Source organism: Akebia trifoliata, chromosome 3 (genome assembly GCF_017979445.1).
Source record: "Akebia trifoliata isolate Shusen 1 chromosome 3, ASM1797944v1, whole genome shotgun sequence".
In the NCBI taxonomy this organism is placed as follows: Eukaryota; Viridiplantae; Streptophyta; class Magnoliopsida; order Ranunculales; family Lardizabalaceae; genus Akebia; species Akebia trifoliata.
In genome coordinates, this window is record NC_141377.1 from 53557851 (window position 1) to 53572606 (window position 14756).

Here is a 14756-nt window from a genome sequence, read left to right on the forward strand (position 1 = left end):
TAGGGACAATGACGCCAAATGCCTGTTTTTTTTGTATTAGTTTTTATTTGAAAAAGCCACAACTAACCTTGAGAGGTAATCCCTTGACCATAGTTTTCTCTTTTAAATTAATGAAAAATCATTTAAACGAGGATAGTCTTTTTCTCTTTTATATTTCTAAGATTAAAAAGGATTTACAATTTAAAAAAAAAAAATTATTTTATCATAATCGATAGTTGAGTTTAAGCAACGACTTGGTAATGGATTGGTGATGAGGAGGAAGTCCTTCTCAAGGTGAACACATCATGTTTTTCATAATAAATATGCTAGGAGGTCTAGTTGCCTTCGACTTCATTAATATTTTTAGATAACAACGACGAGTTTATTTGCAATTGATTGCAGTAAACCACCAAGTTTGTGATAGTTCAATGCTAACTGCTAATGAGGACATCTGTTCTGAAGATGTCGTAATCATCATTTTCGTGATAAATATGGTGTAATGTGCAGTTGGCTTCAGCTGCAAATGTGAGGTCTCCGTCTCTGTGTATGATTGATTGTACATTTCTTAGATAATTTTGCAGTACCCGATGAGATCATTTGGAAAAAAAAAGTCAATCTAATTTAATGAGCTCTTAACCATTAATAATAATATAATGTGATTAAGATATTAAAAGTAGGAGAGAAAAAGGCAATTGTAGACACTCTAATTTGAATGGGTCTAATTCGAAAAAGGGCTAAAAAAATATATATTTTTATCAAAAAATCGTCTACAAATTTAATATTCTAAATATCCAAAATTCAATGTTTTATTCAAAATAAAGACCTTAAGATTTCAAAATAGTCATATAGACTCATTATAAGGTTTACATAAATTTTAAAACCCACCTTCCACCATAAACTTAAATCGCATCACCTCAATTTTAAACCCAATCCAACCCTTAAGTTCATTGGACCTAAACCAATCATAAATCCAACCCAACTAACCTATTACTCAATACTCCATAAAATTTAAATTCAAAACCATTCTCCCAAGACACTTATTCCACCACATTCTGCACTCATTTTCTAATCATTAAAAAATTCAAGTACTCTTTAACACACCACCTCATGTTCCTCATCTACCTACATTCTCAAGAAAAAATTCAAATATTCTATACCCCATAATATTATGTTTCCCATGCGCTCAACTTTCAATAAAATATTTTAAACCCCATATACATTCAACCTTATCCTTTCACATGTCATTCTAACAACCAACTTGCCAAAATCCTAAGGTAAATTCAATTCTTGCTCTCATGTAATGAAAATTTTAAAAAATAAATAATAATAAGAATAAAATAAATAAAAGGTCATTTTCATTTGTTTTTAGGGTTAGATCATTTTATCCCTAAAAATCATCCTTCAATTCTATATAAACCCCATCTTCTTACAAATCCAAACACACTCTCAATCTCATGAAAAATCTCACATACTCTCAAGTCATCTCTTTCAAACTCTCATCTAAAATCTCACACACTCTCCCCCTCCTCTCAAGTCATCTTTCTCATACTCTCAACCTCCGTAAAAACACACTCTCAACCTCATCTAACCACCCTCCTCCCCCCCTCTCAAAATAAAAAAAAGCTCTCAAATCCAACAAAACACATAGTCTCAACTTTCTTAAAAAATCCAAAAACTCTCTCAACTCTCTCTATCTTTTTTTTTCTCTAAAAGTATAACAAAATACATCATCAAGAACAATTCCACCAAAGATTCAAGGAGAAGAACAAGAAGGAAGAATACAAGTTTCCAGGTAAAGTGTAGTAGAAAATAATTCCTCTCTTGCTCATATCTAGCTCATTTTCATAACTTCCTTCTTTTACTTATTCATTTTTTATTTTTTGGAGTTTTATCTCCATAAAAATGTAAATGTTTGTGGTCTAGTCACCATGGGGTCCCCCTCATAAAGAGGACTCCTATGATTTAGACCTGAAATAAAATCCTTTAAAATTTAAAGGTTCAAAGTTGTATTTTCAATAATTTTCTCTTAAATTTTTTAAAAATGAAAAATGATTATGCCATAGGTTACCACCTAACGTGGAGGAATAGGGTGTCTAACACCGTCCCTATTTCCTAAATAGACCTTCTTATCTAGATAGGTGGACTAGTTCCTTATCCATACGAGAGTCACTACAAAAATAATTTTTTGAAACTATTTTTTAAATGTCCATTCACACCATTTTTCTAAAAAAAAATAGTGACGACTCCAAATCCAAGTAGTAGAGATCTTCAAAAATGAAAAATACATGTCTACAACAATAAGTTTATATATATATAACACAATGACGAGTCCCACACTCTCTGTCTCAAATTTAAACCCATAAACATTATAACTCAATGATAGGTTTTACCTTTTTATATTTTCTCTTATTCCTTTTTTTCAAAATTATCTCCAACTTTATTTTTTTTTATTCATCTCCACTTTCCCAATGTTACCTCTCCAAGTTTATTATTTTTTCTCTTTTTACTCCTTAGTGTCGATTATTTTTTTTAATAATATATTTTTAATTTTATTATTTTTCCTCTTTACCCCTCTTAACCCTAAAGAGGATGTTTGTGTCTACGACACAGAAAAATCTTTAATTACTAGAAAATGGTAGTAGAGAAAATACAATAAAGTTAGATTTTGAAAAAATATTATAAGAGAAAAGACAATAAAGTTGGGAAGATACTCTTACAAGAAGGAAGACAATAAAGTCAAAATATCCTTGAGATTCACAAAGAAATTAAATCCCAACATCACTTTATAAGGTTATAGGAGAGGGGTATCCACAAAGTTGTGTTTTATTACTTATATTTATACTAGAGTTTCCTCATGCCTATGACAGTTTCCTCATGCCTATGACATATGCACTCGTTTTAGAGTTAAGTGGGTAAAAAAGTTGAAGGGGGTGAACAGGAAATAAATAAAGTGAGATAGTGTGGATCTCACTTCCTTGTAGTTGGGGGTGGGGGTGGGGGGTGGGGACATTTATCCTCCACAAAATTATAGTAAAGTGGGATCCACAATTGTGTTTTATTATATAGATATATTAGAATTTGTCCGTGCCTCATCCTCTTTATGGTTAAAGAGGCAAAATGAAAAAGTTATTAAAATTAGAGGGATATGATTGAAAAATGAGATAAAAGAGGAAATATAATAAAATTTGAAGATATCATTAAAAGTAGGAGGGGGAGAGGTGAAATATAATAAAATTGAAGGGAAGGAAGATGAAAGATAATAAAATTGAAGTGGTGTAGTGTGGACCGGACTCCCACTCTATTGTAGTTTGACGGATGTTTGTCCCGAGCAAAGTTGTATTTGTAGTGGGACTTACAATTGTATTTTATTATATAAATAATATTGATATGGAAGCAAATTGAAAGGAAAGGTGGCACCTCACATTGAATTGAAAGAAAGAACAAAAATTTGTGCAATGATCAGTAAGTTATTGAGATAAGGCTTTTGATTAAGATAACTATACTTTTATTATATAGCCAACCATCAAGAAAGATTACACTAAGGGTAGGTTTGATTGATTGAAAATTTAATGTTTTATATGTCGTTTGTCAATAAATTGATTTGTAAGAAAAAATGCAAGTTACTTGTAGGAGCAGAAAAACATTTTTTCTCACGCCCTTTGGGGGGAAAAAATGATTTTCTCAGAGTGAGAAAATTTGAGGCTGACCCTTTCAATGGTGATTTTTAGATCACTCATTCATACACTAATCTCGATGATTAGAATCATTTTTTTATAGTTTCATCTATCAAAAAAATTATATCTTCCAAGCTGTGATACCGATGTGATGTTGGCCAAACGATCTTTGAATATCAAGACAACTACAAAATAGTTGTAGAGCATATTTAACATTGAATTTTAGAGAGTCCAAAAGCATTTGATGAGCTTCCTCCCCCTCTTTTGTGTATTTTCTCTATTTTTTTTAGTAGAGAAGTGGGCAGCAGGCAATTCTATAATTAAACAAGTGGGTTAAAAGTTTCGGAATTGGCTGATTTTTTGTGAGAATGATCTCTATGGTGAGGGGATCATCCTCACAAAAAATCACCCCATTATAAAATTGATAGTCCCATTTTACAAATTGAAGAATCATGGATTGTTCATTTTTACTATTAATTTGTAATCACTTTTCATAGGGATAGAAATTTTAGAATCGGCTCATTTTTTTGTGAGGATGATCTCCTCATCATAGATATCATTCTCACAAAAAACCAGCCTATTCCAAAATTTATTTGTCATATAGGACAAAACGTTGTATATATATATATATATATATATATAAAGGTAAATCTGATTTTTCACAAGGATCAGATTTTCCATGCACAATCAAACAGGGACTGTGTTGATATATAGCATACGGTGGCACTTTGTCGTATTGTCCACAAGCATATAAGCTTAACTCTTAACATAAAACTTGGTCCACATAAAATATTTGCTCTGTCCATACATTATAAGAGTGAAGTCACTTTCTGATCTTTATGTAGAAGTAGTTCCACTCTCCACGCCAAACCAAAAATTTGGACCCGCATATTTATATTTAGGAAATGTTGAAATGACACAAACGGAGACACAAGGGTGATACAAATGATGTGGCCGCGTGCACATAATCATAGATGCTTTTAAATTTAATATAATTAGTCATTAAAAAAAAATAGCAAATCACGCAACCTTATAACATTGTATATCCTAGAGTGAAAAATCTACGATTTTTGCACATACCACATCAATGAGTTTTTAAGTTATTTTATCAGGTTAAATTACAAAATCAGCACTCAGAGAAAAAAAGAGTCGTTCATTGTATTTCAAATTAAGTTGCTGAGAAGATGTGTAAAGAGATGAAGAATGAGAGAAAATATGACATACTATTTCATTATAGAGAATCAGATTTGTACAATTTTCAATAAAAGAGATCAAGAAACTAAATCTAAAAAATAAAAGAAAAATACAATAATAGAAAATTTACAAAAGTCAAAGAAATCACAATCACAAATTATAATACATCATTGAATATTAATAATTTCCTTTATTAATGTGCATGTAATCATAGATTTTTTTCACTCGAATCTCAATATAACATGTATATGGCCACGGCAACAATGCAATGTGAAAAACAAAATTCCTCCAGGTTTTTTGGGGAAAAAAAAAATCTGTGGTTCTCTGCACACCGCCACGTCAACTTACATTTGAGGACTTTCTAGTTCCCACCGTTGAGGTTCTTCCTTTTACAAACGGTTAAGATAAGAGGAAAAATATAGATTTTCTAGAGATCTGAAAAAAAATCTGTGGTTCTCTACACACTGCCACGTCAACTTACATTTAAGGACTTTCTAGTTCCCACGGTTGAGGTTCTCCCTTGTACAAACGGTTAAGATAAGAGGAAAAATATAGATTCTCTACAGATCTATGGATGAAATTAGATAAAATTTTCTAGGGATACACAATTCTTGGGAATCCCAATCAGAAGCAACCCAAGTCTCTACCGTTCCTTATATTTAATGTCATCTTCCATGTTATCTCTGATATCTATAAAAGGACACCTTGGTATGAATGTAGTGTCACAGAAAGAAAGAAAGAAAGAAAGAAAGAAAGAGAGAGAGAGAAAGATGAATGGAAGCAGTTGCCCAAATGGTGTGTACACAGTACTGTCCGACTTAAGAGGAACAGAACACCACGGTAATAGTGGTAGTAGGGAGAACAAGTGTGGAGGGTACTTTCAGATGCCACTACACTATCCAAGGTACACAAAATCAGACTACGAGACCATGCCAGAGTGGAGGCTCAACTGCCTTCTTTCCCAATATGGCCTTCCCCTCACAGGAGACCTTTCTCATAAAAGAAACTTCGCCATGGGAGCTTTCCTTTGGCCTACTTCAAACAAAACATCTAAACTAAACTAAACTAAACCAGCCAATATTATATCTATTATGTATTATGTAGTACAAGTTTGTTTATAATTAATCCTCTTCTCTTGCTTTGTGGAGCTTCTGAGTATTTGAGATGAAACTTTGATGTATTATATTATCTTCCCTTTCTTTGTATAATAATAAAAAATAAGATATGATTAAGTTTGTTGGGTTTTATAATATTTTGTCGGAATTACCAGTTCAGATGCAATTTTAAATATTTTTATCAAGATGGATATATACCCCTTTTGGCATTTGTTTATTTTTATCAAAATGGTTATGGTTATTTTTGTGACTTTACTTTTATATATTTCTTGCGAAACTCAAATAAAAGATTATTTACAAAGATCAAAATAAAAGAAGAATAATTATACAGGTAAATTGATCATATAATGGATATTTGCTTTGGTAAAAATACATAAATATAGTTCTTGAGTTCTAGCTCTCTCGTTCGCCACGTACAGGGATTTATCCTAACTTACTTGATATTTGTGATTTGTGGGATATTGCATATATCCGAGGGATTTTAGCAAGATAGCACAAAAAAAAAAAAAAAAGAGGCCAGTTGCTTCGCCCCTCACTACACGAAAAAAGAGATAAATTCAACGTCAAGGTCTGTCAAATTTGACTAAATCCAAGCAAATTCGATGGTTTAGCAAAATTCGACATACCCTGATGTCAAATTTAACCCTTTTTCACATAATGCTTGCTAGTTGGGCCTACAGGTCTATATCCCCCTTCACAAAAAAATGAAAAAAAGTATTGTCCAATAAACAATTTAGAAACAGTTTCACTCAAACTTTGGTAGAGATGATAGGAAGATAGATAGGTTTTTTTTGTATCCAAAACAAGTTTCCTTGGGATCAATACAATTATTTTAGGTATTGATTTTTTCGAAGAATCCCTAAAAGTATCCTTCCCATCTCAACCATTTATTGGATTAAAACTATCCTATACATATAATAAAACACAACGGTTGTCTCCCTAATATTTATCCCTCCGCCCCTACAGACCCCCTCCCCATAAAGAAAGTTTCGGATTCAATCTCACACGTATTTCAATAAAAAATTTCAATTTTATTATCTTTTCTCATTTACTCTTTTATATTACCTTTCCTCATCTAACCCTTAACCCTAACAAGGATGTCCATGCCAATACGCACGGCCAAACTCTAGCTGAGTAATAAGAAGGAAAATCATAGCCTCAAACAAGTAAGTTGTTATTAAAACTGATCCTTACAAACCTGTATTTTGTTTTTTCTCCTTTCTTGTCTTCATGTATTGTCTTTTTCTGCATCTATATGTGGATTGACTGGCCCCATCAATTAAAGTTGTGCATTGTGTGACAAAAGATAATTGATAAAGGCCACTATATGATTCTATAATTTTATGAAGAACCGCAACTATGCAAATTAAGGTGTATAGTGTATGGTCGTAATTATCAGTCAGCCATTAAGTATTTGGTTGAACAAATATAGTTCTTTGATCTATTAAATTCTGGGCTGTCAATGGTTTGGATCCGATCCAAAAATCTGATCCATTTGGATCTTGATTGGATATTTGGGTTCTGATTAAAAATACTATTGGAATGGTTTTAGATCCGTCTTGTCCCAATCTGAAAGAGCCTGATCTAATAACTTATGAGAAATTATATAATTATATTATATATTTTGTTTAAATAAATGAAGTTGGTTTATTTATATTTTGCTTATCAAAATGGATTTGATCTGTGATCTAGACCCGATCAAATTTTTATCAAATTGGATTTGGATCCTAATACTGACATCTGACAAAACCATGGTTTCAAATCTCAATTTGACGTCTCGTCTTATCCATGAGTCAACTTGTTTCAGATGAGATAAATCATTTAACTCAGTTTATTATTTATTTATATGAAAATAATTATAATTTTTTTAAAATGAGATAGATTAGAAGATGTTTATTATAAAATCACATTTTATTTAGATAATACATGTTCAAATTCTAATAATAAATAAATTATTTTTATTAAAATATACAAAATCCCAATTGACTCGGACGAGTTTTACTGGCTTGTCCAAGAATTTCAAAATATTATTCTAGTCAACTTGTTTATCTCGTGAGATTTTGCTGATGTGAAACATCATGTCTATCCGTGATTCGTCTCGTTCAAGATGACTCGGGCGAGTCACCACTCTACCCCTGGTACCACAAAAATCCTATCCAATTTTATTATCAACTCAGTTATATGGGTCCGATCCAATTCTTTCTAAATTAATCTCAAATCGAACCCCGGTGCAATCCTGACTCTGACAACTCTACTGTCTAAAGTGGTGACTTCTACCTTATTCTAGACCCGGCCCAGCCCAGTCTGGAATCATAGTTATGAACTCGCGCAGGCCTAGGCTTGAGTTTTCGAAGCCCAGCTCAATCGGAAGCTCGCTATCCTTTAGGACCTTTTTTGGTAAGCTTGGGCTTTAGGATTTTAAATAGGCCCAGTCTAATACTATTTGAGCCCGACTAAGCTGGCTCAGCCCAATTTACGCCAATAGTCATAACTGGTATGATCATCAGATTCAATAATCATTTGGGTCCCATCTTGTGACATGTATTTTAACCTACCTATAATTCGGGCTGCAACTTTGGTGTGTTAACCCCAACTCAACCTGATTGATGGCGAGCTTGGGTTGGGTTATATGAAAAATGAGTTGAGCCTGAGCTAGGAAATCTCAACCCAAATCGAATTCAGGTTGAGGCTCCAAACCCAATTCAACTTGAGCCCAATGCTATTTTTTTACATATAAATATATATTAAAAAAAATATTAATTATTTCTTCCTAAATATATTTGTAAAATTAAGAAGAAAAAAAAATTATAATATAAAAATTAATGGATTTGAAGGTTGTGTGAGAATTTATTTACAAGTGATTTTGTTTTATTTATATTTTATTTTTAAGATATAAAATAAAATTTATTTGTTGATCAAAATGAAATTAGACTTGCTCAGTGAGCCCAATCCATCCAAAATTACCTAACTTAAACTTACCCAAGCTCAATCTTAAGTTAATGAACTCTTGCCCGATGGCCCGATTGAGTTGAGCTCAGGTTGAGGGTTCTACAACTTAGGTTGAGCCTGGATTGACCCTCCAACTAGTCCTGATAGCCCTACTTATAATTGTTAAATAAATAAGTTGACACGTATGTCATTTGATGTCCCACTCTTAAAATAAAAAAATGAATACAAAGTTAAATATTATATTTACACGTGCAAAGCCAAAATTATCTTTATAATTAATTTAATATACTATTATAATAAGATAATTTTAAGGATATTTTAATAATTTAGAAATTTGGTAACATAGATTGACGTCAAGTACAGTAATATTTTCTCATAAAAAATTCATAATAGAAAGACCTCCAGAGATTAAACTTAGAATTCCTCAAAGTAGATATATTATAAATTTGGTTATACTTCGCGATAAGATAAAGTTAGGTGTCCCGTTCGAATAGGAACAGTGTCTACGTGGCAGCCATAACAGCTTAAACCCAACTTGGGCCCGTATGGGGAAAGGAAGGACGAAAGGCTTGGCCAAATCAGGCTTGTTAGGTTTAGAGTTGGACCGACTCATAATCAGTCTACCTCTTTATATGTGGCCTTGGGTTAGGCAAGTCTGCCATTGAAAACTCTTTATATGTTCCATATGTCTTGTAGGGACTACAAACCAACCCACTTGTTTAAACATAAATCAAAAGCAACTTTATTATGTTTTTGAATAAAAGAACCAAAGCAACTTATGTCAATGCACATGGTGCATGTTTCCAAGATTTGTCACGCACCATTAGCTTGTCCCCACCTCCATGTTTTATACCAACTATTTGGTGGGGTCAACAACATAAATATTATTCAAATGTTTTTCAAATCTCTATTTTCTCTCTTGATTTGCATTTTTTGATCATTTCTAAGTGCCTCAATTTGTTTCTCAACTTCCAGATTCATGCTTAGGGTGTGTTTGATTGTTAGTAAAATCAAATCCCTAGAAAATGAGTTTTTTTTTTTTTTTTTTTAAATTACTCACTCCTCAGGGGAAAAAGATTTTCTCACTAAGCAAAAAAAAAAAAAAAAAAAAATTGAGGCCAACTTTTTTGATGTTGTTCGTCGTTGAATTCAGATCAATTAGGTGCTAGGATCTAATTTTTCATTATGTAATAAAAAATGGAAAATTGATTTTGCTGAAAATGTCACCAAAACAATTTTCTAATATATGTTCCCAACTTCCTACCTATGTTATCAAGTTTATTGGTTCACTCAGATCAAAATCAAGTTTGCGGTTCACCATTCAAAATCAACTTCTTATTTTAAGAGTGAAAGAATGGTATCAATATGTTGTGTTAAATTTGCAAATTGGGCCGTTTAAAGCCCAATCTGGTCCAACCCATGAGTCTTGATTCATGACACCCTAATCCCAATTCTAAGATAATTGGGCTGGATTCGATTTGGTCGGGTATCCATTACCCATTACAACTCATCCATTTCTAGGGTTGTCAAAGGATTGAATACTCACAAAGTTTGGATTCTGCAAGGCTTCAATTAATTAATTGGGATAAGTTTGGCTAAGTTTTGTAAATCTTTTTTTTTTTTTATCCTTTTTTTTTGGAGAATATACAAATTATTTTTTTGGTCTCTATCCAAAACACATATTCAATGATTAATCCATAAATCGTCATTTTACCTATTTAGATCCTTAATTGGAGAATTTGAAAAATTCCTGAAAGTTTGTGACTATGTTAGGTAGGGTCGATCTGGGACCCATTCATACAATAATTGGGTTGAACTTGACTTATGACAATTGAATCGAATCTCAAGCATATCAAAACCTATTTCATATAAGTAAATAAATAAATAAATTGAGAGCTGCTATTGACACCCCAACTTGTATTTATTACATCCCAATTAAAAATAAAGAAATAAGTGAATGGTCGAGGATAAGTAAAAGTTGGGGTGCCAATAGAAGATCTTTGTTTATTTGTGTTTTTTTTTTTTTTTTAGGATTTTATACGAGCCTAATCATAGTTGTAAACAGATATTGAAAATTGTTAGAACTAGTGCCATAATGTTGAGATTATAATTTTAGCCAAACCTTGGTAATGTTTGAAAAGGGAATAATGATTTTGAAAGTCTTCACTCAGTCAATGCATGGCTGAAGTGGCATGGATAAAGAATCATAGATTTTTTCTCGGGATACACACTTACATAATGTATATCTCGAGGAAATGTGTATTTTAATCTTTAAGTGAGGTGTGATAAATAATTTAAGAATTAGAGTGTAATAAGTAAAAGTTGGGGGTGCCAATAGCAGCTCTAAAAAAAATGCTGATATATGCGTTAAATATCTTCCACAGAGAATTTATAATTTAGGTTTTACATGATGGGAAATGTTCAGCACCTTAAGTTTTACCACACACTTTAACAAATGTTTTTAGTCCTACATGGGTTAGAAGTTTTGGAATGAGCTCATTTTTGGTGAGGATGATCTCTACGATTAGAAGATCATCCTCCCCAAAAATCAGCCCATTCCGAAATGTTTAGCCCCATGTTTACACGTTGAAAAATCGTGGACCGTCCATTTTTTGTAAATCAATTTTGATGGGGTTAGAAGTTTTGGAATGGGCTGATTTTTGGTGAGGATGATCTCTACACCATAGAGATCATCCTCACCAAAAATCAGCCCATTCCGAAACTTCTAACCCATGTAAGACAAAACGCGTTTGTTAAAGTGTGTGGTAAAACTTAGGGTGCCGAACGGGACCCTTACATGATTGATCTAAAATTTATCTGAGTTATTGGATTAGAACCGATAGATTTCGGGTCTGTTTGGATCCATGAACAGCCCTATCCATTGGCCATGCTCAACCATCAATTACGGTCATGTAAAGACAATTCGGAGTCATCTTTTCTTAGAATAGGAAAACCAATAAGATAATGCCACATGGAAGAACATGAGCCGTAGTGCTATCTGTAGATAGCAGAGCTGACAGTCTGGCTGACGTAGCGGTCACATGGGGAAGTGGAGCCGAGACATGTGGTGGACCCCACGTTGAAACGTAACGGTTTTTTTAGTGGGCCCGATTTATCTCTGTTTCCTTATAAGATAAATTCAGGTCCTAAATCTTGAAACCGAATAGAAAAAAATAAAAAAAAATCGGGGCGTTCGTTAGTAAATCGGTCTTTGAGATCTCTCTCTGCGGCTCTCGTCGGGAGCATTTGCAGAGATTTCGATTACAAATTAAATCGTAATCGCGGAGAGAGATCGAGAGATTTGATTAATTAGTTAATTTTTTTGGGGTTTCGAATACGAACGAGAGAGAATCTGTGAGAAATGGCTGTTTCTAGGGTTCCATTTGGAGTAATGGTGATGGTAGCTCTGATCTTCAGCATTGTCTTGCCTGCTGTTAAGGCTCAGACTATGGCTCCTGCTCCTGCGCCCACTAGCGATGGTTGATTCTCTATTTATCTCTTTGATTTGATAATCTGCTTTGTTTTCTTCTGATTTGAAGTTGTAATTTGGATTCTGTAGTGTTTTAGGTTGTTTTCGGTTATTTTCTTACTTTTTTGAGTGTTTCATCGCTTTTTTATAGGTTATATTGGTTTTATTCTGTAGATCTGCTTTCGCTGCTTTTTTTTTCTTCTTAAAATCGGTTAGATTTTGATTTTTAAGCATCTGTGTCTTTTGTGGTTGTTCTGTTGTTGAAGATTTCTTAGTATGGATATGGTTTCTTTGAGTTGGATTGTTAAAGTCTAGTGGAAGCATATTCATCCATAAATGCCACAATGTTTTTTGTGTTTTTGCTGCAAATGATTGTGTTCTTGAAGATTCGCTCTGATTTCTTGGTATTTTTCCAAAGATACAATCAAATCATTTCCTTTCCTTGGAGGTCTGTTTGAAATTTGAATGTTTTGAAATCTCCGATTTTAAGTGTTCTTATTTTGAACTCCAATCTCTGTAGTATTCTTCTGAGTATATTTTGTTTATTGTTCTGTTTTGTTCAATAGAATGGATCTTCAGTGTGTTTGGATCATGGTTTTAAAACTCGGTTTCCCCTCTCATATTGACCATGCCAGATACCGAGTCGTCTTGGACGACATCTTGTTCAAAAATTTGAAAAATCAACGTGGGGTTCTAAATCTCTTCCAAAAAATTGACTTGTGATGCCGACCTCGGACAATACGTCTTGGTCTTGGTCTTGGTCGAGTTTTTAAAGCATGTTTTTAAATCACAACTAAGATGACTCGTCCGAGTTGTCTCCTGGTGGACATCCACCAATGACTCGACTTGACAAGTCGTCTCAAAGACATGGTTCGTTTTAATTCCAAGGCTTTTAAAAAAAAAAAAAAAATCTTGTCCGAAGAGATTGCCTGAGATGACTCAGTCTCGCTCAAGGACGTCAAGACAAGTTTTAAAACCATGGTTTGGGTTGAGAGAAAAGAAAATTAAAGAACGTATGTTTCTCTCCACTTCTCTTGTTTGGATTGTTAAATGGGGAGAGAAAAGTCGGCCAATTTTTTTCTTTTTTTTTTCCTCTCCAAATCAGAGTGAAAGGAAAAGTTCACGAATAATAATATAACATTTAAAATTACAACTCTACCCTTTTTTTCTCTCTAAGCTTATGTTTTTCTACTATTAAACCAAATGGAGAGAGAGATGATTTCTTCTCTCTTATTTTATTTTCTTTTAAGATGAATTTCTTTTCTCTTCATTTCTCTTGATCCAAACACATTGGAGTTTAAAAACCATTATATTTGCCTTTAGAACTTTCCACTCATCCATCTCAAAATCCATATCTCCACAATGCTCAATCTATTAAATTTGATTCTTATGTTTTGAATTGTAAATTACCATCTCATTTATCTGATCATTTTGTTTAATTTTTCTTCGATCCATTTCTTTTTTATGTGCTCATTGAAAGTTCCTTGCTTTAAATTCTGAATCCATGTTCCCTCACTTGTCCAACGGAAGATTGTTCTCTACTTGTCGGCTTTCTATGAGATTGCATTTTAGTTACAGTTTTGTTGATGTATTTTTTATGAGATGAATAATAACAAAGCTACTACACTGAGTTGACACAACACATTCATTTTGTTGATGTATGTTGCAGGGACTTCAATTGACCAAGGAATTGCATATGTGCTGATGCTGGTGGCACTAGTGCTTACGTATGTCATCCACCCTATGGACGCCTCGTCCTCCTACAACTTCTTCTGATTTGACTAACATGAGAGAGTGTGGGGCAGAGAAAGGAATTGCTTTATGGGGGTGGGTGGGTAAATGTGATGGTGTTTTGTACATGATGTGCTTTGTTAGGGTGTGTGGGGTTTTATTCCTTTTTCTTCTTTTTATCTGGAATTCACTTTGGAGTTGCATTCTCTATGGCAGTTTGATATATTTAATTTGGTTCTTTGATATTTACTCTGGTATGATAGTACTTGAATTATGAGAGCCATCCAATGGTTATTGAGAGAGCAATTTTACAAGGTTCATTCGGTTTGAATTTGAGCTTGTGGGTCGATATTTGTGCCAGTTTAGAACGAACCCAATCCAAAGAGGTCTAAGTTAATTTGTTTTTTGGTTTTCTCAAGTTTATTAGTTTGGTGCACAAGCAAGCAAGAAGGCCTTAAGTACAACCACATAACATAAAAATTAGATTACGAGCTGTTAAGCATTAAGCATTAACCATTTTTAAAGTATGTTTTGGATTTTAGTTGAAAAAGTAATGGATATTTTGGCTCAAATTTATTAGTTTATACAAGCAAGTAAGAATGTTTTTAAGTAGCATCCTTGGAACCATTCCTAGTTAGTCTTACA

At 33.1% G+C, this 14756-nt stretch overlaps 1 protein-coding gene across 1 annotated transcript; it reads left to right on the top strand.

Moving 5' to 3' along the window:
- The first annotated feature begins 12051 nt into the window (after positions 1 to 12051).
- LOC147407964 (arabinogalactan protein 41-like) lies at positions 12052 to 14354 on the top strand. The gene is made up of 2 exons (XM_086436768.1): positions 12052 to 12390; positions 14050 to 14354. Exons 1-2 carry the CDS (start codon positions 12273 to 12275, stop codon positions 14154 to 14156), a joined length of 225 nt encoding a protein of 74 aa, XP_086292894.1. The 5' UTR covers positions 12052 to 12272; the 3' UTR covers positions 14157 to 14354.
- The last annotated feature ends 402 nt before the right edge of the window (positions 14355 to 14756 follow it).